Source organism: Perca fluviatilis, chromosome 9 (assembly GCF_010015445.1).
Source record: "Perca fluviatilis chromosome 9, GENO_Pfluv_1.0, whole genome shotgun sequence".
NCBI lineage: Eukaryota > Metazoa > Chordata > Actinopteri > Perciformes > Percidae > Perca > Perca fluviatilis.
In genome coordinates, this window is record NC_053120.1 from 23,975,000 (window position 1) to 23,999,478 (window position 24,479).

Below are 24,479 nucleotides of genomic sequence, written 5' to 3' on the forward strand. Positions count from 1 at the left end.
TAAACTATAATAAATTACTGCTCCCAGTAAAATAACATTTGGGGAGCAGCGATTTTTAAAGCTCATGGCTGATAGTAGTTTAAATAAGTAACTATTAGTATAAAGAAATATATTCGAGTAACAAGTCCCACTTGCCAAATAACATGGGTAAGCATTGTAGTTTTTGCTCTGTCTCTTATGTGGAAGCTCTCTTCTCAAATATGATCTAGAAGAGAAAGAAATCATTGATTGTTATCCGATAAGTCAGCTCGAATTGTCAGTGCACTGATCACATTACTGTCTACTTACTGTACAACAACAGTATGATGTGCACTGCTTTAATTAGAACTCGGGATTAAGGTTTCTGTGTTGGATACACTTTTTGGATAATTTCATATTAAAACCAAGCTAACATTCAAACTGACACACATAGGGCCCTATTGTAACGATCTAAGCACAAGGTGTGAAGCGCATGGCGCAGGTGCGTTTAGGGCGTGTCCAAATCCACTTTTGCTAGTTTAAACGCGGAAAAAAGACTCCGTGCGCCGGGCGCATGGTTCAAAAGGGTTGTACTTAGTGTCTTCATTAATTCATAGGTGTGTTTTGGGCGCATCATGCAATAAACCAATCAAGAGTGTCATCTCCCATTCCCTTTAAAAGCCAGGCGCGTTTGTACCTTGGCGCATTGCTATTATGATGGCGGATTTGCACCTAATATTTTTATTTGTGATCTTTTTGTGTGCTGCTGTGCTTCCCTTTGTGTGTGTGTAACAAGCATAGTGTGTGCATGCTGTGCATAAGCCTAATTTGCTGTTAAAATAACAATGAAATGCTGCGCTATTGACTTTAGACCAGGTTTTTGTTGGTCAATGGCACGATCACTTCCCGCTGCCTCAAGATAGCAATACGCCAAGAATTCACCTGAACAGACGTCCCTGTAAGACCAGCACGCCCATGGGCGCAAAGATGGGCGCAGGTGCATTTGCTATGCAAAGCTCGACGGCAAATTGACAACTGCGTCGGTCTTAAACTAGCAAAGACACTTGCGTCGGGCTTTGCGCTTCGCTGTGCCGGGTGCAAGATAGGGCCCATAATCTGACAAAATACATACCTTAACTACAATGATACCATTTGACACATATACAAAATACACCTATACTTGCATTTAATAGCGCATGATCACCAAGAACAACATATTATCCACATGCTTAACATACTGTATGTCCTCACATGTACACACAGACAGACAGTGATGCTCCTGAGTGCCCTCGTAGACGGGGCTTTCCAGAGCTTGTCAGAGCACTGATCACATTACTGTCTACTTAAAGCCCTTTGTTCCTCCCAGCACTACAAACACGGCTGTCTCGGTGTGTATGTGTGTGTGTGTGTGTGTGTGTGTGTGTGCGCGTGCTTGCGTGTGTGTGTGTATGTGTGTGTGTGTCGAACACACTGGCTTGACAAAACAACACACAAAAACACATTATAATGCTCGACTCAGGATAATAGCCTTTCTTTATCTGTAGCTGCTCCTTTGCTCCCTTTTCTCTCTCTATCCTCCATCATCCTCTTTTTCTGCTTCGTCTCTGTCTTTCTGTTCATTTTTTTCCTGGATTTTCTCATCTCTCCTTTTGTGATCTTTTATCATTCTCTCTCTCCTACTACTGTATGGCCCTGTCCTCATTTCTCTTCTCCCATTGTTTTTGGCTACGTCTTATCTTTTGCTCTCTCAACTGCACACTTTTCCTCCCCTTCTCATTTACCTCTCTTCCTATCCTTCCCTATCTTCTCCCTTCTGTTCACCTTATTCTCCTTCACTTTTCACTGCCTCCACCATGATCTCCCTCTGTTCCTCCTCATCATTTACTCTCTGACTCAAACATTTTCTTCCCTGGCCTCTTTCTCAATGTTCCTCCTCCTGGCTTTCCTTCATAATAAATCCCATTCATCCTTTTGCTCTTTTCACCGTTTCTCCTTCTTTCTTTCACTTTCCATCTCCTCTTCCTTCACTTCTCTGTGTATCCTGAACGTTTAATTTTCTTCTCCCCATCTTTCGTATTCCTCTTTCTTGTCCTTGGTGTCCATCTTTTCCACCTCTTAATCCACTAATCTCTTTATTTTCCTCTCTAACTGTTGAGCTCTCCATGTGGATTTCATTTCATTCACCGTCTCTCTTTCTACTATCTCTCTCACCTGCCCTTTTCCAAGCACAATCCCCACTTGCCCTTCCCCCCATATTTCCCTTCTCCTTTGTTCTTTGCAATTTCTGATGCTTATTTTCTATCCATTTCTTCTATACCTTGTTTTTTCTAACCAACCACCCCCTTGTATGACACAATCCCTCCCCGACCCCTCCCTCCCCACTCCCTCCTTCCCCTGTGGCCACAGCAGCAGCAGCTCCAGCACCTGTCTCACCATGCTCCTGGCATTCCTCTGACGCCACACCCATCAGGCCTGTCCCTGGGGGCGGGGAGCTCAGGGCTTCTTGCGCTGACCGGGGCCCTGGGGGTCTCGGCCCACCTTGCCTCCAAAGATGATCGCAACCACCTTGATCCCGACCATCTCAGAGGTAAAGATCTGTAGACATTTAATCCTTAATTTTGTCTCCAAAAGGAGATAATATATTATATAAGTATTCTAGCAAGGTGGTCTTCAAGAGTGGAGTTCCTCTGAAAAAAGGATAGTTTATCTCTTCTGATCTTGTGACTCTCAGTCAGTGGCAGGATGCTTTCATTAACCAGAAGACAGTCGAGCCGGTTTAATGACCCAAAGTTCATAGTAAGATTACTCTTGATTGGTATTGGACAAAAACACTATGGTATTTACAGCAGGATTTATCCTGGGCAGGTCAAATGTTGTTAATAAATGCAGAGATTTTTGCCTTTATAGCCCTAAAGTAGCCCTAAAGTGTATCATAGTTGCAGTGGAAATTGATGTACTTGCAGTTGTTTCAGGTCAGTGTACACAAAAGGTTTCATCATTGAAAATCAGTCACACTATTAAATGTGTTGAGAAGATTTTTAGCAAGTTCAGTACAAGTGAGGTAGAGTAACACACTCTGGGAAATCATCTAAAATGAAACCATCAGATATCACGAATGCAAGAATAATCTTTTTCTTCATAAAATGTTTGCATTTATGTGAGAATTTGTGTGTTTAATTTAATTTATTTCATACTAGAATAGGCACAAAGCAGCAGTAACATAAACTTTGACAACAGCTACAGAATAAAATTGTATTTTATGCGGAAGCTGAGACTTCAGAGTGGAAAAAGACATGATGGTCCTTTTCTATCGCTCTTTTGTTGAGAGTATTTTGACTTTCTGCTCCATTGCCTGGTACTTGTCTTTGTCAGTGACAAATAAAAGTAAATTACACCGGATAGTTAGTATGGCCAGCAAGATTGCTGGACTTCAGTTGAGTTCTTTGACCACAATCTGTGAATCCAGGGTAGTGAGGAAAGGACAAGCTATTTGAGGTGATGGGCTACATCCCCTATTTCAGGCGTATGAGGTGCTGCCATCAGGCAGAAGATATAGGGTGCCGTCCTTACAAACCAACCGGGCTCGCAAATCATTCATTCCTACCAGCATTACAGTACTAAATAAATTAGGGAAAATAACTTGATCCTTTCTGGCTAACAATACTGCATGTTGGTATAATATTAAAACGCCACTGATGATGATGATGCACCTTACTGTTGATAGCCCATTGGCGCTAATGATATTGCACTTTGCTATTCTTGTATGTATGATGTGTAGATATTTGGGATTGTGTATTGGGGGTGTGTGGGGAGGAGGGAAGGGTTGGTGGTCTTGTGTTGTCTGTTGTTTATGGTCTGTTGTCTGTCTTTTTGATGAGCTGTATGGTGCAAGATGAATTTCCGAAAGGATCAATAAATGTCTATCTATCTAAAAAACAGATCTTTATTTCGAACATACATACACACAACACATACATTAGGAACGCACATTAGGAGACACTCGTACAGTTTCAGTTCTAACAAATAATCATGCCCTCACCTCCTATCTTCAAATATTCCATCTTTCTTAAAAGGAGGGAACATGAGCAACATGTAGCAATGAGTACATACCTTACTGCAATATGTGTAAAAATACAACTAAAGTGGAAGGAAAAGGTGACTCAAGTGACATTATCTGTATTACTGGTGACCATCTTTGATCAAATCTGTCTGACTTGAGCTGCAACCTCGCTGTGATTTCCTCCATGATGAACACACTTTTTACCCTTTCTCTCCATTCCGTTATACTGGGAGGCTGTGGCTTCAACCAAGAAGCTGTATTATTAATTATTATAATTGTTTTCTTTGCTATTAAAAGCAGAATTATCAGTAAGGAAGTCAAGTTCCTATCTGCAACATTATCTGGGACTATACCCTGTATGTACAATGTTGGATCTAAATTAAAGTCAATACCTAAAACATGTTTTATTTCCTTTTGGATATTCTTCCAAAAATCTAAAATCATTGGGCAATCCCAAAATATATGTGTAAAGTCCCCCACCAATCCGCAACCCCTCCAACCTCTCTCCGAAGTATTACTGTACTTTGAGGTAATAGCTGGCGTGTTAAAATACCTCATTTAGATTTTCCAATCAAACTCCCTCCATGCTGCTTTGAATGTTTCTTCCCACAGATAATTTTTTAAATCATTTTATACCAGATAAAATGCAAAGCAATACTATACATAATCTGTGACTGGCAGCTTTTGCTTAATTTGTACAGCAAGTCACCTTTTGGACTGAATTTGAACTTCCTTGTTTAGATTGCTGTCATAATATGGACAGACGTATTCATGGCACTTGTGTAAATTCAAGAGAAACGCTTTCTCCCAATGAACTTTCATTCACCCCGATGGAATATGTTATCTTTGCGCTCTGTTTCAGGCACAGAGCCAAGAGAGACTTTCTCATGAATAAATCGAGAGCTAGAAAGAGAGAAAAGAAGAAGGCACGAGAGTAAGAGTAGAAAGGGAGAGAGAAAGAGAGATCAATGTGTTCATTTTAACGTACTAAGCATCTGTGTGAGAACTTGTGCATGTCTGCAGCTGTTTGTGTTTCTGTTCTTACATACGAGAGGAAGAATGAGTGAGAAGACAGGGAGCATTGAAAGAGGCAGCAGGGGAAGACAGCTAGCTTTGTCTAGTTGGAGAACAGAGAGAGGGAAAGATAACGAGGAGGCCGGAATTAGGCACAATAGTGGGTCTGTATCTTTAGAGAGGAGAAGTCGTAGTTGAGCCTAACCTTGGCTGACTGGGGGACTGTTGTTATTATTATCAGCACTGACGTCAAACTTTCTCTCTTTTCCCCTTTACTCCTCTCTCCCACTCTCTCTTTTTTTTCTACTCTGTTCTCTTTCCTTACCTTTCTCCGCCCCATCGCAGAGGGAGCACCCAGCAGGGTGAGTACATAGTTGTGTATGTGTGTACAGTAAGTGTCGTCTACACCCACATTTCTGTGTGTGTGTGTGTGTGTGTGTGTGTGTGTGTGTGTGTGTGTGTGTGTGTGTGTGTGTGTGTGTGTGTGTGTGTGTGTGTGTGTGTGTGTGTGTGTGTGTGTGTGTGTGTGTGTGTGTGAGACAGTGATAAACTGAGGGAAATGGAGACGCACTGTAAAGTGGCCTCTAAAAAAGGCTGTGTACTGCTGGAGCTCAGCCAGGAGTAGCACAGCTCAACACCAGCACAATAGCTGCTCAGCGCTATCAACCTTGAGTTCCTCAAGGTTATTCTACATCACACTAACATCTGAGCTCGCAGCATTTCGCGGTTATCTGGAAGAAAGGTACAAATTGAACGAATGGATGAACAAGCAACTGTTTGTTTCTCAGCACCGCAAATGTTCTGGTAATCTACAAGATTTACAGAACAAGGGAAAGGATTAAAACCAAGTTAATGGCAAATGCTGCCCGAAACACAGCAGTCGGTGTCTGTAGAAACAAGCAACTCTTACTTTAAAATGTTTACTTGAGTGTACTATGTATCCAAAAAACAACAACATCAATATCACACCACTGAGATCCTTTTGTAAAGATGTTTCCCAACAGAACTTGCTCTGTGCCAGGGTTGCAGGAGAGGTGGGGACCACAAGAAACATGTACCCTGCCCTCTAGAAAACATGCTTTCATAGTATATTTATGTAAAGTATCTTTCCAACACTTTGCTAATGAAAGGTACAGTAAACGGTAGGGGTGGTGGAAAAAATCAATACAGCATAGTATCGCAATATTTTCTGTGGCAATACTGTACCGATACACAGACGCCAAGTATCGATCTTTTGTTATGTTGGTCAGTTTGTCTGCTTGACAATCCCATATCGCAGCAATAAAATTGAAGTGAGATGAACAAACAGAGAAATTTATCTGGTGTTGATAAAGTTTCCTATTCGGGACATAATTAGAAATTGGGAAAAATTTGAAGTTAGAAATAAGGTAATAAATTGCAATTTATCGCAGAATATTGCAATATGTTTAAAATCGCAATAATATCGTATTGTGACATAAGTATCGTGCTGATATCGTATCGTGAGGCAAGTTCAGATTCAACAGTCCATTAATTAAGTGCGAAGGCTAGATTTGATCGTATGCTGACTCACTCAGGTTAATATAACTGATGGGTTTTAAGAAATAACAAAATCCATCCTTAGAAAGAGTAAATGCAACATGCAGTGAATCATGAAATGTATACAAGTGTTCATCTTGCCTCACAGGTTTTGCACATATTTTATGTCACTGTAGTTAAAAGTCCCCATTAATTGCCTGGAGAATTAATGCAGTGCAAATTGGCTGATTGAAATTCAGTGGATGTCTATGGCTTGTCCTATTCTCTCTGGCTGCAGATTGCTCTGCTTTATGGAAACCGTGTGAACACTCGCTTACTGTACTGGCTGCAATGGACAGCTGGCCTTCATCAGTATAACTGTTGATAACACAGAGAGAAGGGAGTGGGCAAGAGGGAGATGGAGAGTGAAATTGGAAAAGGAAAGAGAGAGAGAGACTAAAGAGGAAGAAAAAAGATCAACCGAAATAGGGAGGGAAACGTTAAAAAAAAAAATACCAGCAAGTCTTTGTTCTGGCTTTTATTGCGAAATGAAAATGATTTAAGAGTGCTACTGACTTAACTTTCATTCCCTCTCTCTCTCTCTCTCTCTCTCTCTCTCTCTCTCTCTCTCTCTGTCCACAATGAAACCCTTAGCATAATTTAATTGCTAAACAATGCTGATTGTTAAGCACCAGCAAAGTATTTCTCATATGAGTTGAGGTTTGTGCTGAACTTAGCCAAGCATTGCGGTGTTTGGTAAACGGAGGGGAGGGAGAGAAGGCAGGGGAGAGATGCATATCAATTGGCATTTGTCAGAGAGCTCCGCAACAGTAAAACATGTTGGAATTTTAAATGGAGGGGAAAAAAGGGACAGCGAGAGGAAGTCAGGAGAAGAGGGACGAAGGCGGAGGAGGAGGGGGAGAAGAAGAAGAAGAAGAAGAAGAAGAAAGAAGAGAGGGAAGTTTGTTGAGCCGCACTGAGGTCCATTGTGTGGTTTCTCCTCCTCTGTCCAACGCTCCTTCCTGCCGGCCCTGTGGGCCCCTTCCTGTGTGACTCATTGGTGTGTTAAACCCTCACTGTTCTTGTCCTCGCCACAGGGGGACAGAGAATGACAAGTGGCCCTCACCAAACCTCTGGCCCCAGCCCCAATGCAAAAACAGCACAACGCTTTGATCGACTTTTCTGAGTGCTAAGCACCAGGCCAGGCTGTATTGTAAATATGTCTGCACAGCTTTATTGCCCAATAATGAGAGTCATATTTTACACGAGGACTGGTGTGTCGAGGGGAGAGCACTAATTAGCTTTATACGCTATCTTGTGTGCTTCTATGGCTGTTTCTTAACCTGTGCTTACGTCTGCTGTTCTTGCTGTGTGTGTGTGTGTGTGTGTGTGTGTGTGTGTGTGTGTGTGTGTGTGTGTGTGTGTGTGTGTGTGTGTGTGTGTGTGTGTGTGTGTGTGTGTGTGTGTGTGTGTGTTTATGGGGCTTTCTGTTAATGTTTGTGTTACTGCTCAGTGTGCTTTTCATTCTTTACCTGAGCTAATGTCTACAGATTGATTGTGTGTGTATGTTCCTTCACATCATGAGCTGTACATTGGTGGATGTGGGTGTGTTTTACGTGTTTGTACAATGCTGCATTTGTAAAAACACATATTTAGTGATCTGTTTTTACTTGGTGTGTCAGGTGTGTCTCTCGATGTCTGTCCGTGGTAGTATCAGTAAGCGTTTGTGTGTTCATGCTCGTGTTTTTGTCCTTGTCTTTCTTCAGAGTAAGTCAGTGTCATCAACAGACAGTCAGCCCACTGAGGAGCGCCAGGGCCCATCAGGAGGCTACTCCTCCTCGCAGGGAGGAGCTGAGGCAAAGAGGAGGCGCTGTGATGACAAAGAGCCCCTTCCGCCACACTCCTATGTATGTGTTTTTTTGTGTATCCTTGTCCTTATAAGATGAGATAAGTTGTTGCTTTAAATGATGACCAGTGGAAACTGAGTAGTTGCAAAGAAATGGCATGTAAATGAACAATAAACAAATCATTCTTATTAAATGCAAATAGTGAGCTATTGATGTGCATATGTGCATAATTTTTACAAAACAGATTAGAGTAAGCCACATACACGCCAGAGACGTCACAGTGTGCATATATTTGTGTGTGTGTGTGTGTGTGTGTGTGTGTGTGTGTGTGTGTGTGTGTGTGTGTGTGTGTGTGTGTGTGTGTGTGTGTGTGTGTGTGTGCGTAAAACATCACCTATGACACACAGGGTTTGGGGGGCCTGCGGCCAATTAGAGTTGTATTTGGTTTGGATGGGTCCAGTGAGGAAGAGCAGGGAGCCACAGGCGAGGCAACGCCAGAAGAGAGACGGCCAAGGCAGATAGCTGTAATGAATTAGATGGCTGTGTGTTTGCAGTCTGGAGGATTGATTGACACTGGGAGCCTGTCTGTGCAAGACGGCCTCCAGCTAAATCAGTTTGGTATCAACAACAGTCCAAATATTTCCACTATTTTAAAGCGAGAACAAGTACAGATAGTTTCCACTCTCAGAATGTTTTTCCTCTCTTTCTGTCTGTCGAGCCACATTACAGCTCCCATTTCTCTCCCTTTTTTGCTCTTCTATATCTCTGTCTCTTTATCAACGTCTCTCAATTTCTCTGGGTTTCATTCTCACTTTGTTTTTCTCTCTTCCTGTTTTCTTTTCATTTTTATTCCATCTCTGAATTATTTTACTTTTTCTCTTTCCTCTCTCCATTACTCTCTCCCGCTCTCTCTCTCTCTCCCCTCTCTCTCTCTCTCTTTTTCTCTCTCTCTCTCTGTTTCTGTATTTTTGCTCTAGGAATAGACTGTAGACATAGCCCTGTTTTGGCTCTGTATAATTAGGTACTGATGTCACTCCACACTGATGTCAATAGGAATATCAGGCCATGATCACATCAAAGCACTGTTGCCATGGTGACTAAGTGCCATCGTTCTCACCCCAGAAAAAGGGAGAGAGAGATATAGAGAGATGGCTAGACGAAGAACGAAAATGTGCCATCAATGAGGAAAGAGCAACAGCGTGTGTGTGTGTGTGTGTGTGTGTGTGTGTGTGTGTGTGTGTGTGTGTGTGTGTGTGTGTGTGTGTGTGTGTGTGTGTGTGTGTGTGTGTGTGTGTGTGTGTGTGTGTGTGAGAGAGAGAGAGAGAGAGAGAGATCGAAATGTTGATGAGAATGAGTTCTTTGGTGAGAATATATGATATCCAGTATCTCTGTGTTAAATGTTGCATGGAGGACAGTGGAAGGAAGCAAAGAGCAGCCAGTGATATTGATATATCGATCTGTGTGTGGACTTTGTGTGTGTTTTTTGTGTGTTTCCATCTCAATTATTAAAGTTCCCAATGTACATTTACAGTGTACTGCATGTCTCTGTGGGCGATAGAGAGAAAAAGGAACCAATAAAACAGCTATCTTATCTTCATGGAAATAGAGAATAATTTACCTTTCTTATCTTTTTTGCTCCTTAGGACAGTGATGGAGACAAGAGTGAAGACAATCTCGTGGTGGACGTTTCCAATGAAGTACGTTGCTTGTTCAGTCTGATTTTGTGGTTATTCTGGTTGCCCACTATCAGACCACAAAGTAGAGCATTAGCGAAAGTGACCCATCAGGGACATATGGTTACTTTCTGTTTAATCATTACTTAATGGCAAAGTTTATCAATGGGGCAACCTGTGACCACACTCACAGAAGTCATACATCTCACAAAAAGTCATTTCTTCTAACCGCTTTGAAAATATTCCACCTTCACTACCAATGTTTACTCACAATTTTCCTTCTCCATTTTGGAAAATATTTCACTCACCCACAGAACTCACGCTTCACTCTCTCTCTCTCTCTCTCACACACGTCCTCACAGCTATGTCCTTGGGAAAGAGCTCTACATCCCTGTTGCAGAAAGTATCTTTGATTTCCCTACAAAGCCACAAGTTACAAGCCACTTTTATCCTACAGAAGCTCTCTGACACTGTGTTGCAGCCCACACATGAATTACGCATGAATCCAACGCTGGGAGGACTAGTGCTGCTCGCAGGAACTATAGATGTACTTGGCACCGCTTGGAACCACCCTCCGTCCTCTGCATAACCCTGTCTGTCTGGCTGTCGATAGTTCAATTTAAAATACAGATCTGTGTTGTTTTCTCTCCTCTGTGTGTGTTTCTGTGTGTGTGTGTGTGTGTGTGTGTGTGTGTGTGTGTGTGTGTGTGTGTGTGTGTGTGCGTGCGTGCGTGCGTTCATGCGTGCGTGTGTGATATGTACACACACCCTCTGACTCTTGACTCTCTCATACTCTCCATTATTTAGTTTGAGGCTAAATTTGAGTATTTTGACAGTCTTGGATAATGAAAATGTGTCACAAGTCACTTTTCATGTGGCTGTGTTTTAGAGAAAGCCACTAGACACAGAATTGGGTAATTGCCTAAGAATAAGCATAGACATATTGTAGCCTACAAAATGACTTAATAGACTTACTGTAATATTATAGTTTCATACGTGATTATTTATTTTTTTGTTTAGTTTAGTTTGCAGGCAGGGACTTTTTTTTCCCATTATTGACTAAAAACATTTATTAGCTCGATAGATGTATCCTTTGGTCTGTAAAATGTCATAACAAAACATCCAAAACCCAAATATATTGATTTATGCATTATCAAAGACAAAGAAAAGCAGAACATTATTCACATCTGAGAAGATGGAATTTAGATTAGCCTCATTTTCTGATAATCAAGAAATTAAGTGATCCTTTCATCTTGTACTCATAAACACACATATAATGTTCGTTTTGCTTGCTGGATTACTTCTTTTAATGCCAATCATCTATAGTGACCTAGGTTTGTGTGTGCATGTGTGTGTCTGTGTGTGAAATGTGAAACAAGTCAGCAGGTATGTAGCTAGTTCAGCTTTCCGCTGCAGTTTCCTTGTAAATAGGAAGAGCTCCTCTGTAAGCTCATTATTAGCCACCGCTGTTTGTGTCCTCTTCTTGTGAACCGTGTCTGTCCACACACATTCACAAATACTTGTTCTACCTATTTCTTCCCATACGTCTTCTGTTTATTTCTGTTCTCTCTCCAACCGCTTGAAGCCTCGGTTCTTCCATCTCTCCACTGTCTCTTTTCTTTTCACTTCTTCTTTCCCACTCCTCTCACCCTGCTCCACCTCCCCCTTTTCTCCTCCCTTCTCTCATTAGATAACTGCAGTCTGGTTCATTTAATATATGCAAAGCCATTTATGCCCCTGGAATATTTTAGTTCTGTAAATACTTCACGCAGTGTAGCAAAATATGTTTTATCTAAGCCCTCTGTATTTTGATATTGCACACAAAAGCGGAACCGGTCTCTTGTGTGATTTGGAAACTGGTACAAAAGCAGAAAGAAAGAAATGTGACAAATGTGGGTAATGGCAAAAAAGGGAGGTGTGTGTGTGTGTGTGTGTGTGTGTGTGTGTGTGTGTGTGTGTGTGTGTGTGTGTGTGTGTGTGTGTGTGTGTGTGTGTGTGTGTGTGTGTGTGTGTGTGTGTGTGTGTGTGTGTGTGTGTGTGTGTGTGTGTGTGTGTGTGTGTGTGTGTGTGTGTGTGTGTAAGCACTAAAATGTCTGTGCTGATCACTGTGACCCGGTGAGAAGTGCTTACTCCAGCACTCTGTTCTGCGGGAGGCAGCGCTGGCTCAACAGTGGCTCTAGTGATAAAAGCAGCTGTAACAGCAACATTATCTCCAGGTCCATACACTTCTGTACCAGCGACAGTGACAATCTCTACTGTGTCATGTAATATTCCCTGAGCTCTGAGTCCCTTTACAAATCACAATACAGAGTGTAACGCTAGATGGTGTGATGTGTCCATTAAGGAAGAATCTGTAGCATTTTACTTTAAATGTACTTTGAAACTCTATAACCTACTGCTGTAACATAACAAACTCTGCCTAGTTTAGCTCACAGATATGTTTTAAAAAATATTATAAAGAAAAAGACAATAAGTGGATGTTGAGATTCAAACAGCCCTCGCATTATAAAATGCAAGAGCCTGCGGTGTGGGGGCATGTTGCTTCAAGTACGGGTGAGACAGTGAAATACGATCCAGGAATTCCAGTCGGGGTAATGAAGGTTTATCATTCACCAAAAACACTGCACAGTGGTTTATAACATTACCAGGAAGGTTTTTTTTTTACAGCAGAAAGATATCATGGTGACAATAATTGAATCTTTAGTTGCTTCAATTGAGAGGTAGCAGCATTCACGTAAAACAAATCTCTGTTTGTCATTCAGGAGCCTAATTCTCCTGTGGGCAGCCCTCCTCACTCCCCCCACGGGAACGGGTTAGACCGGGCTCCTACCCTAAGGAAAGAGCTCCCGGGCTCGTCAAGCACAGGAGAGGCTCCCTCCACCCCAAACCCCCGCAGCCCCACCCCAGGGAAAGGCAAAGACCCTGCACAGGTATGACAGATAGTTTCTGCACTCTGCTGACTGGGAGGGTTCTGTCTGCTTTTGCTTAATGCTAAGATATTAATGTATTTTGAGACTGAAGATTTTTCCGCCACTTTTCTTTTGTAACTAAATTGTATTCTTTTTCACTTTGTACCCTTAGGTTGTCCATTCCTGGTACATGTTATGCTACCATGTATGGTGTTTTGCTTTGTGAATAAAATCACATTAAACTCTTTACTATTGTACAGTAACTAAACCTCGTACAGATAGCTGTACCAGTATCACTAAGACACATTTTTCACTTTGCATTGAGATAATTTAAAAAGTGACAGATAATAATTCTGAAAGTCACTGTGCTAAAGGAGGGCTTCAGCAGCAGATCAGCCATGGTTTTTATTTGTTGTATTTCTTATTTGACGTCTCTACAGATGGATAAGTCCCAGTCTCCGCTGTCCAAGTCTGGCACCCCATCCCCGTCCCACCGTGAGGCCCTTACCCCAGGAGCCCCAGGAGCCCCTGGTCCCAGCACCTCCTGCCTTCGTCTGGTCAGCAAAGCAGCATCCAGCGCAGACCCCCTTGGTGAGACTCTCCTGAAATGTTAAAACTAAAAATTATGTTGTGATATTGTAACTGTTCAAAAGGGAGCTTGCTAATACATATAATAGGCTATCAACGGTTCTTTTTACATTTGTAACCACTAATTCAAAAAGTGAAAAAGCTAAACTACAATTGTAATGTGATTACATAACTCATCACTAGTGGAGAAAGCAATTACTTTTACAATTACTTTCTAATTAAGCTGATTTACTGTAAGTAAACTGAACTAGCTGGACCTTAGCTCCCTGAATTAGACTGTCATGACCTGAATGGGATTTGCTCCCAGTCTACCTCTGCCCTTCATGCCATATATCCTCTTGTTCCTCAGTTTTTCCATTTCCTTATTTGTTTATGCTATGACATTACTCATGCAGTAATAGTTTTACTGCTTTTGTGCAAAAATGTCTTGATTTGATCAGAGCAAAGTTAAACAGAAAATATGCCTATAGGACTGATGCTTTGAAAGCCATAAGAGAAAGTGAGACCCCTCTGACTCTAACTACCACTGTGCTCTTGAGCAAGGCTCTTACCTGCTGTGTGTGCTCCTCTGCGGCCAGCAGTGAAGACCATGGTTGTACTTGCAGCTCAACAAATAAAGTTTAATGACAGAAAAAGATTTCCATTCTTCTCAGCCCCTCTGTGACTGTGTTTGTGCTTGTGTGCTATGTATTGTTTCCCCTCTTTATTTCTATCCTTCAATCCCTCCTTCCTCTTTCCCTCCCTGCCCAGCTCTCCGCAGTCCCATGTCTGTGCCCCCTGGTTCATACCCAGCTCATTTTGGCGTGGTGTCCCACGCAGGCCTGAATGGGGAGCTGGCCAGCCCAGGAGGTTTCGGTGGGGCTCTAACTCTCTCTCCACAAATCAGCGCAGCAGCCAGTGCCTACTCCCGAAGCCCCATGGTGAGTAAAGGCCAAATTCTTCTTCTCTGTCAAGGTTTGATTTATAGTTAAGCATCAACTTGAACCCTCTGACTGTTTTAAAGCTAGAATGTGTTCTGTGTTATCAGGTACTGTTGTGCATTCATTTTATACTTAAAGTTATCATGTTTACATTCTGTAATTCACTTTGATAGAGAGCGACATTCATAGAGACATTCATAGAGAGCAGAAGTTTTTTAATTGAAATGGCTTATCTGGATCACAAAAGGCTAACTGCTGAAAGAAGGTTTAGCCTTTCTTCAACACGCCTCATGTTGTCTTCCTAATCAGTAAACATAAGTTAGCATCAGAAACATGTACGTACGTATGTAGCTCCAACATAACTCAACCTTAAGGCAAGATGTACACTGCAATGCGCTGTTAACCACCCTGTCATCAATCTCAATAATATGCACTCACTTCAACAGAGGTTTCAGACTGCAGACTTTGGTCACTCCATTGTTTTAATTTTGCTTCACAGTGGAATGATTTTGTCTTCTTACAGCGATTGTATTGTTACAGTCATCACATTAAATTGTACCTTTTATCTTTAAAAAAACAACAACTGTTCAATCGGTTTACATACATGTCGCCTGTACTTGCTAAGTGTTTTTTTTATTTTATCTAGAAATCAGCTGCATTTTTTAAGTTAGTCCTTTGTCAAGCTGTTAATTGTTTGTTTGCTCTTTCATCCCCACCAGGTGGCGTATGACTCTCGGTCTCACCTGAGGGCACCAGGGCTGTCCTCTTCTCTGCCTGGTTCCTCTGGCGGCAAGCCGTGAGTATTCGCACTGTCGATATTCAATTTTAGCTTGAAAATTGTTTGTTATCTAGATTTGGTAGACACATATTTTAAGCATTTTAATACTATTTGCGTGTACATGTTTAACATGGATAGTTAGTGTAGTATGTTCCCCAGCTACACAGGGCTGTTAAACAGTTCATTTTCTTTTCTGTTGATTAAAAAAAGAAATATGTGAAAGCTGAGCAGGATAATCAGTCAGGCTAAACAAATAGTTAGACAGACGATTGCACATACTTTAGTCAAAACTTGCTCAGTGATAATCCCAAAAATATTTGGGTTGGATAAGTATCCAAATTAGTAGTAGTTCCTCCTAGCTGCTCACTTTGAGTTTTTCTATTTACCCAGTGCTTTTCAATGTTGCACATTGACCCTGTCTAACAAAGATAGATACTGTGGAATTTCACGTGTCTAGATCACCTTCTCCAACACACTTGCACACAGTCCGTTCTGCTGTGCTGACTGACGAACGATGTTGTTTTTGTCATTTGTTGCAGAGTAGCAATTCATTCTTGTGGTGCTAATTTGAAATCATAAAACAGCCTTGGCTTCCAACCGCTACAGTATTGATCGGCCATTAGCAATGCCACACTGACTCTGCCCTGTAATACAATCAGCCATCATGCATTCCCGCCTACAGCTACAGTGGGCCAAGTAATTGCCAGAATTCTGGCAATTATTACTGAAGTTCCAAGGCCATTAAGGTGTCATCAGACTTCACAACGTGTGCACTGACTTGTGTGTAGTTGTTTGTGCATTGTGTATATTTACCTGTTGCTCCTCTGCTTTCACTTGCTCATTGATTTAATGATTGATTCCACCTTGTCTGTCCTCTCTTTGACCAATCTCTCCAGTCCTTCAATCTTCTTTGCAGTACCTACTAGTCCAAACTCTTATTTTTAGCTGTAGCTCTTCAGTTTTGAAGTATTGATTTCTTTCTGGTCTCTTCTCCGCAGCGCCTACTCGTTCCACGTGAGCGCAGACGGCCAGATGCAGCCGGTGCCCTTTCCCCCTGACGCCCTGCTGGGCCCGGGAATCCCTCGCCACGCCCGTCAGATTCACACCCTGAACCACGGAGAGGTTGTGTGTGCCGTCACCATCAGCACCTCGACGCGCCACGTCTACACCGGAGGCAAGGGCTGCGTCAAGGTGTGGGACATCAGCCAGCCTGGAAGCAAGAGCCCCATGGCCCAGCTGGACTGTCTGGTGAGACACCAGGGAGGAAGTCAAACAGGCACACACACAAGTTTTAAAAATAGAAATGGGTACACCAACAAACATTTACATATCAGGCCATGAAAACAAAAGTGTATGTACTGTACTATGTTCACTGACCTGATTTGTTGTTATTGGCCATGTCATCTTTCCTTCTAGATTTTGTTGACATCATCAAAATGTCCATATTAATTTCCTGAATGTCTCCAATCATGTTACCATCCCATAAAGTCTTTTTTTTCTTGATCCACATCAGGCGTAACCTAAATTTTTTTTTTTATCTTGTCCAATCAGAACAGGGATAACTACATCCGCTCCTGTAAAATCCTCCCTGACGGACGGACCTTGATCGTCGGCGGGGAGGCCAGCACGCTGTCAATCTGGGATTTGGCCACGCCCACTCCCCGCATCAAAGCGGAGCTGACGTCGTCCGCTCCCGCCTGCTACGCTCTGGCCATCTCCCCTGACAACAAGGTCTGCTTCTCCTGCTGCAGCGATGGCAACATTGTCGTCTGGGACCTTCACAACCAGACGCTGGTCAGGTAAGAGGAGAGAGGGAAGGAGAGGACCGTGAAAGGAGAAAAAGAACAGAAAAAAATTGGTGCTTTACCTCCACAAATAGATTGCTGTCAGGAGGGAGCACAGAAGCGAGAGGGAGGAAGATGAGGGAGCGAAACCCTCGAGGATGTGGAAACAGTTCAGGAACTTCTTAAGGAGAGAAAAAGGAAACAGAGAACAAGGAGATAAAATATGGAAGAAGATAGAGGGAGGGAGGAAGAGTCAGTCTGGGGCTTCCTTAACTAACCCTATGGTCAGGAAAGGAGAGGGGGTATGAACCAGCCTGAAGCAGATTCTGGCAAGGTAGGAGAAAGATGAATTATAGGAGATGGGTAGCGAAGACTGTGGTAAGGAGAGAGGGGGGGGGGGGGGGGGACAGGAGAGAAAGGAGACTCAGGTGAGGGCAGTAGGTGGTCTAGGGAGGAAAGAAGTCAAATATATTTGGTCTGACACATCCAGGGGAAAGGAAGCAAAGACACACACACACACACACACACACACACACACACACACACACACAGGAGTCTGTAGAGTGTATGCATGTCTTTGTGTTCACCCGTGAAGCTCTTGTGTGTCTCCTCCCTGCAGGCAGTTCCAGGGCCACACAGACGGAGCGAGCTGCATCGACATCTCCAACGACGGCACCAAACTGTGGACGGGAGGGCTGGACAACACAGTCCGCTGCTGGGACCTCCGAGAGGGACGCCAGCTCCAGCAACACGACTTCACCTCGCAGGTACACACACACATACTTCCCATACTGCACGTTATCTAACATGTAGGTACACACTTGTATCACATGGTCAGATACACATAAACCCACATAGACAATTTAGCTCGCAGGGGCACACAGAGTAAACATACACAGCAGCACAAACTTGCATAGCAGATACACATGTTAAAGGTCCCATGGCATGAAAATTTCACTTTATGAGGTTTTTTAACATTAATGTGAGTTCCCCCAGCCTGCCTATGGTCCCCCAGTGGCTAGAAATGGTGATAGGTGTAAACCGAGCCCTGGGTATCCTGCTCTGCCTTTGAGAAAATGAAAGCTCAGATGGGCCGATCTGGAATCTTCTCCTTATGAGGTCATAAGGAGCAAGGTTACCTCCCCTTTCTCTGCTTTGCCCGCCCAGAGAATTTGGCCCACCCATGAGAAAGAGAAATCATGGCTTTCAAACAAGCAAAGTGGCAGTTGGTCAAGGCCACACCCCCACTCTCCACCTTGCCCCCCCCTCTCTCCTCCTAAATAGCATTTAAAGCTACAGACCCAGAAATGGCACATCCTAAGGAAAGCTCATTGTGGGACTGGCTCTAGTGGCTGTAATTCTTCACCAAGGCTGAATTTTGGGAAAGAGACTTCAGATACAGTATTAGGGGACCACTAAGGCCTATATAAAAGCATCAAAAAAGCAGCATGTCATGGGACCTTTAAAAAATAAACAAACAGCAGTAGACATAGATGCACATCAATCGTTTTACAGGTACATGCAAGTACAGCACATTACAGAGTCATCTCAACACATCACATCACATCTACACAGACTTAAACTTACAATTTACCTTGCACACAGATCCAAACAAACACACACCATGAACTCACCTCGCAGGCATATACACCAATACACAGCAGCAAAAACACATCAACAAACACCAACATGATTTCACCTTACAAGCGCCCTCACACACACACACACACACACACACACACACACACACACACACACACACACTATCTCTCTAATTCACTCCTCACTGCCACAACAGAGCTATAGAGTTGACCACCATTGTCTTATGAGTTTCGATCCACCGTGTAATGACTTTTTCTCGCCTTTGCCATGTCTCTCTCCATCTAACACTTTCCCTATCTCTCTTGCTGTTCTCTCTCTTTCTTTTTCAATGTATTAATTCACTTTATATTTACCACCATCTTTTCTATTCACAACTCATCATCTTTCTCTTTTCCACGATTAATTCCTTCATCTGTCCTCCCTACTTCCCTCCATTGTTCTCTTTCTCTCATCAACCTTATCTTCTTTCCTCCCTCATCCCCCATTTCCTCACATCTTGTCCTCATTTGCCATTTTGGTTTTCATTTCTGCACCCTTGCTTCCTTTCTTCTGTCCTCCCCTCCTATCTCCATTTCATTTTCTCTCCTTCCTTTGATCCCTTTCTTCCCTCTCCGTCTCCAGATCTTCTCTCTGGGCTACTGTCCGACAGGCGAGTGGCTGGCTGTGGGAATGGAGAGCAGTAACGTGGAAGTTCTGCACGTCTCCAAACCTGACAAGTACCAGCTGCACCTCCATGAGAGCTGCGTTCTCTCTCTCAAGTTCGCCTACTGTGGTATGCACACGCAGTTTTTGTACAGTACATTGTGCCTTTTTCCACCCCTTTTCTTTTGTTTAACCTGTAGTACTGTGTGTGTGTGTGTGTGTGTGTGTGTGTGTGTGTGTTTGCTATTTCAGGCAAGTGGTTCGTGAGCACAGGAAAAGACAATCTGTTGAATGCATGGAGGACACCATATGGAGCTAGTATTTTCCAGGTGAGGGACGAGTGCAATGCTCTGAGTATGTGTATGCTCTGTGTATATACATATTTGTGTATATATATAATATATATATATATATATATATATATATATATATATATATATATATATAGATATATGTGCTTATATTTAGGGCTGCAGAGTCGTCTGTTAGTCAGCGTGGATAGTGTTGTTTAAGCTATCTCTGCTTGATCCTATCCGTGTACCTCACACACACACACACACACACACACACACACACACACACACACACACACACACACACACACACACACACTGAGCCCTAAAGGCAAAAGAGACAAAAAGATGAGGGAGTTCAGAGGGAGAAAGCGAACGATAAACATTTTTTGTCAAATCCAGGTTTGTTGATCCATGGTGAGTTGCAAAGGTTTATCAGAGAGTGCAGGCTGCCAAACTCTCTCTCTCTCACACACACACACACACACACACGCACACACACACCGAACAAATGTAATAACTCCATCATGTTCAATCGCTCCGTTTGAGGAAATGTTGAAACATGAATATGCAGGGGTGAAATATTTTCAGCTGAGCCTGTTCATCAGGGTTTGAATGAAACTAGCAAGGGGAGATGAAGGCACATTTAAGATGAGCATTTTCTGTGTGTGTGTGTGTGTGTGTGTGTGTGTGTGTGTGTGTGTGTGTGTGTGTGTGTGTGTGTGTGTGTGTGTGTGTGTGTGTGTTGTGTGTGTGTGTGTGTTCATATTTCTGTAAGCTACAGTGGGCAGCAGGGTTGGCTGCTCCTGTCTCTCCCTGCAGACTAAAAGGAGAATGCTGGCTATCTGCTTTGTTATCCAAATGCCAAACGTTTCTCCTGCCAAACAGCTCCCTCCTGTCACCGTGTTATACTGAGCGGCTCTCTCTCTCTCCTCCTCCTCCTTTCTGGTTTATCACTGTCCTTTCCAGTTTCTGTCTCCTTGCTTCTCTTTAACCCCCCGCTCCTCTCACTTTTCCTCTCTCTCTCTCTCTCTCTCCTTGTCTCTCTGTTTATGGTTGTCCTTTCTCCCTCTCTGCGCTCACTCCTTTTTATCTTTCTTTCCTAATCTGTACCTCTACCCTTACTTTTTTTCTCTGTCCTTGTCCTTTGGTTTATGCCTGTTCTCTCCATCTTTCCTTCACTACCCCTTCACTTTGTTTTCCTCTCTTGTTCTCTCCTACCCTTTGGCTGGTCTGTTCGTTGCATATCCATCTCTTTCCTTTGTTTTTTATCAAATACGCTTTATTGGCATAGATATAAATGTTACATCATTGCTATTGCCTAATTACATATGACTGAATACATACTAATATATTTACTATAGAGTATCAACATGACACTTAACTCTCAAACTCATCTTTTGGCTTGTCATTGCATCCCTCCCTCCTGAACGCCCCCCCAACTCCCCAACCTGCTATCTTGGTATAGTACGTGGGCCTGTGTGTGAAATGGCCTCTCACCTGGGGCTTGATGATTGACAGCCCTGCTGTTCCAGTAGCAGGGGGAGAGCGTGGAGGAGAGGGGAGAGGAGTTTAGAGAGGAGGAGTCAACATGAGGGGGCAGAGCGAAAGGGTAGGGAAGAGGAGAAGGAGAGTCTGGGAAGAAAGAACGGAAGATAAATGATGATGGAGGAATGGGAGGGGGAGGAGGAGGGGGACCAGAGGGAGCTTTAGATCATCTAAAACCAGGTGCCCAGGTCTGGCTTTCAGACACAGGAGTGGAATGTGGGGGGGGGGTTGTGCATTTTGCAAGTTCATACAGACCGTCAGACTTGTGCTGCTAGTGATGCTTAAACCTGCAGTTAATGAGGCTGCATCTCTCCAGAGAAGGAGCGAGAGTAAAAAAGAGAAAGAGAGCCGCGTGTCTCACATTGAAGCGGACGAATGAGTCAGCGTCCTGGAGCCGCGGAGTTGTCTGTTTGGAAATAGTTGCCGACTGTTTTGAAATGCAAATGTGTCTTGTATGATTGAGTATCAGCTGATGAGTCAAATCTTTTCCAACATCTTTCTCTTTGTGTTTGTGTCTCTCCTTCTGTCTCCATCCATCTATCCTCACTCTCTCTCTCTCCTGGGTTTTGATGTCTGTCTCTCGCCCGCTCCCAGTCCAAGGAGTCCTCGTCTGTGCTGAGCTGTGACGTCTCCCCGGACGACAAGTACATAGTGACGGGCTCCGGGGACAAGAAGGCCACTGTGTACGAGGTGGTGTACTGAGGTCCGGGACAAGATGGGAAGAGACAGGACGGAGATTTTTCTGGTGGGTTTTTTGGAGGATAGGGGAGGGGCGAACCAGTTGCCCCGCCAACTGCTCCTGATCCTCGTTAAATCAGCAACAGCAGCACCTCCGTCTCAGTCCTCTGAGTCCTCCTGACCCTCACCCCTAATACATCACCCCCTCTCCCCCTTTTTCCTGTGATATAAGCTACTGTGGAAGCTCCCGTACGCCTCCTCCCTCCTCCCCCCTTCCCCTTTCAGCCCAAGGATGAGGCATGATAGCAGAGAGAGAGAGGCAGAAAGGGAAGCAGCAAGATAAGAAGGACAAAGGAAAAGGGCGGTGGAGCATAAAGATAAAGTCGGGAGGGAAAGACAAGAAGGAGGAGAGAAAGCGAGAGTGCGGAAGGAAGAGAAATGAAAGGGAGCATGAGGAGAGGGAGGAGGAGGAAAGAGGCAGGGTAATTAGGGCTGTTTCCTGATTAAGAGCTCAGTGGAAGGGAGGCCCCCAGAGGAGGCGCGGAGCGGCACTGTGGGAGCGCCAGCCGGGAGCACTGATACCACACAATCGATTCATTAGCCAGACAGTGGAAGCCTTAATGAGGCTGACGCCGCAGCTCGCTCTCCCCAGCGAGAGGTGTCAGGAGCTCGGGAACGATGACGCTCCGAGATGGAGGGGGTCGCTTCAGATATCCACATACACTGACATGAAACGTAGACCTGCTCACACACACACACACACACACACACACCCACAAACACACACACAGGCGCACGTCATCAGGCAAAAATATACACTCTCGGATACACCCCCTTGAGGTGATCGCAAGAAGAGAGAAACGCACACACACACACACACACAACACACAGAGCACCCAATTAAACATTCATCGCAGCGCTCCCCGTCTCACTGCTTAATATCTATTTTATTTTGGTCTGACAAAGGCAGCGTCTAATGAGCAGCGGAGTCAATGGGATTCTCCCAGGGCCCAGAGACACAAACACAGAACATCAGCCGAGCTGTTCCCTCTAATTCCTCTGGATTGTTCTCCTGACACCGGGCGCTGCACTCACTCTCATTAAAGGCACTGTCAGCTAGATGAAGTAGCAGCACGCCAACTTCACTGTAAGGCAGACAAGAGGGCAAATTAACACCACCCGATTACGCTATCATCAGCAGCAAACTAAGCAGCTAATCCGAATCCTTTTCAATTTTATGCAACTAGTTGCGGTTTTTCATTTACACACCAGATGAGAATTACATGTTTATCAAAGTCATTGTCTCGATCCCCACCTGCCTGCTGATGTGCTAGTGTTCAAAGTGGCTAAATCTGGTTCGGTGAGCTATTGATTGCTATTAATTGAGGAAAATACACTTATAGATTCAAATTATTGATGCCACTCTTTCGCTAAGTATGAAGCAGCCTGCTAACCGAGCTGAGCATAAAGACTGAAAACGGGGAAACAGCTAGCCTGGCTCTGTCCAGAAGTAACAAAAACTGCCTACCAGCACCTCTAAAGCTCATGATTAACATGTTAACATATCTTGTGTTAAATCAACAACTTGCTGTTTCACGGGTTATGTACAGGACTACTTCTTGGCACGGAGCAGTAACTGGAGTGTCCCCTGGTTTCCTGGTAACCTAGTCATGCACATAACCGTCCTGTAAAACAGCAACATGTTGACTTCACACTTCTGGTTATGGTATGGATTAAAGATCGAGATATAGCGTGTTCATTAGTGATCTTTAAAGGTGCTGGTAGGTGGGTTTTGCTTCCTTTGGACAGAGCCAGGCTAGCTGCTCCCCATTGTTTCCAGACTTTATGCTAAGCGACTGCTGGCTGTAGCCTCATATTTACAGTACAGATGTGGGAGTCGTATCAATCTTCTGCTCTAACTCTCAGCAAGAAATCAAATAAGCGTATTTCCCAAAGTATTTTCCAAAAGTATGAACTAATTCTTTAAACCTGATTCTTGCTCTTCAGTCCTCCTTGTATCATATTCCAAATTGTCCGGCAAACTGTATATCAGAGCTTTCTGCTTCTGTAGAACATGCGTCACCATTATGTAGACTAAACAGGCACATTTTAAGCTTTTCTTTTATTACTCATTTATTTCAGTATTTTTTATAAATAGTTATTGCTCGTCTTATGTAATGATATGTTTATGTATTGGGGTTGCCTATGACTGCGTTTTTGGTTCGGGGGAGCAAACAGAAGGACGCACTCACACATGGGGACGTACAAAATCAAGTAGAACACAGGCGGGAAAAATATTTTTGTTCTTTTAACTTTCTTTCTTTTTTTTTTAAATCAGTGTGTTTTTATCCTTGGTGGTGGTGACAGGCAGAGGGCATACAACATCAGCAGTCCAATGTAAAGAAAAATAAATGAGGCCCTCTGTTTTGTTTGTTGTTTTTGTTTTATTCCCTTTCTTTTCAAAAGTGTTAGTAAATGTAATGTAGTCTGTTTTCAGTCCTTATTGTGCAGCTGAACTATTTTTCTGTTGAGTCCGTGGTCAGTGTACAGCAGGCGTCGGCTGCGACATGACGATTCAGATTTAGCCATCGAAGAGGTCCCACTTTTTACTGCATGCTTGTTGCACTAAAGCTCCACTTCTGCTGATAGAACGAGACAAATCCAATTTTACTCAGTAGATACAGTGAA

At 43.4% G+C, this 24,479-nt stretch overlaps 1 protein-coding gene across 4 annotated transcripts in view; it reads left to right on the top strand.

Moving 5' to 3' along the window:
• Positions 1-23,385, top strand: part of tle2b (TLE family member 2, transcriptional corepressor b) — an 84,437-nt gene extending 61,052 nt beyond the window's left edge. For 2 of the 4 annotated variants that reach the window (XM_039810385.1, XM_039810382.1), the window contains exons 7-20: positions 2,365-2,545; positions 5,378-5,394; positions 8,296-8,436; positions 10,020-10,073; positions 12,812-12,979; positions 13,399-13,549; positions 14,297-14,466; positions 15,186-15,262; positions 16,243-16,492; positions 16,796-17,043; positions 17,648-17,795; positions 19,252-19,402; positions 19,525-19,601; positions 21,708-23,385. In XM_039810385.1, the coding sequence (XP_039666319.1) occupies positions 2,365-2,545; positions 5,378-5,394; positions 8,296-8,436; positions 10,020-10,073; positions 12,812-12,979; positions 13,399-13,549; positions 14,297-14,466; positions 15,186-15,262; positions 16,243-16,492; positions 16,796-17,043; positions 17,648-17,795; positions 19,252-19,402; positions 19,525-19,601; positions 21,708-21,815 (1,941 nt within the window). In that variant the 3' untranslated portion in view covers positions 21,816-23,385. The remainder of the gene's footprint in view (positions 1-2,364; positions 2,546-5,377; positions 5,395-8,295; positions 8,437-10,019; positions 10,074-12,811; positions 12,980-13,398; positions 13,550-14,296; positions 14,467-15,185; positions 15,263-16,242; positions 16,493-16,795; positions 17,044-17,647; positions 17,796-19,251; positions 19,403-19,524; positions 19,602-21,707) is intronic. The other 2 variants (XM_039810384.1, XM_039810383.1) reach the window with 2 other exon arrangements.
• The last annotated feature ends 1,094 nt before the right edge of the window (positions 23,386-24,479 follow it).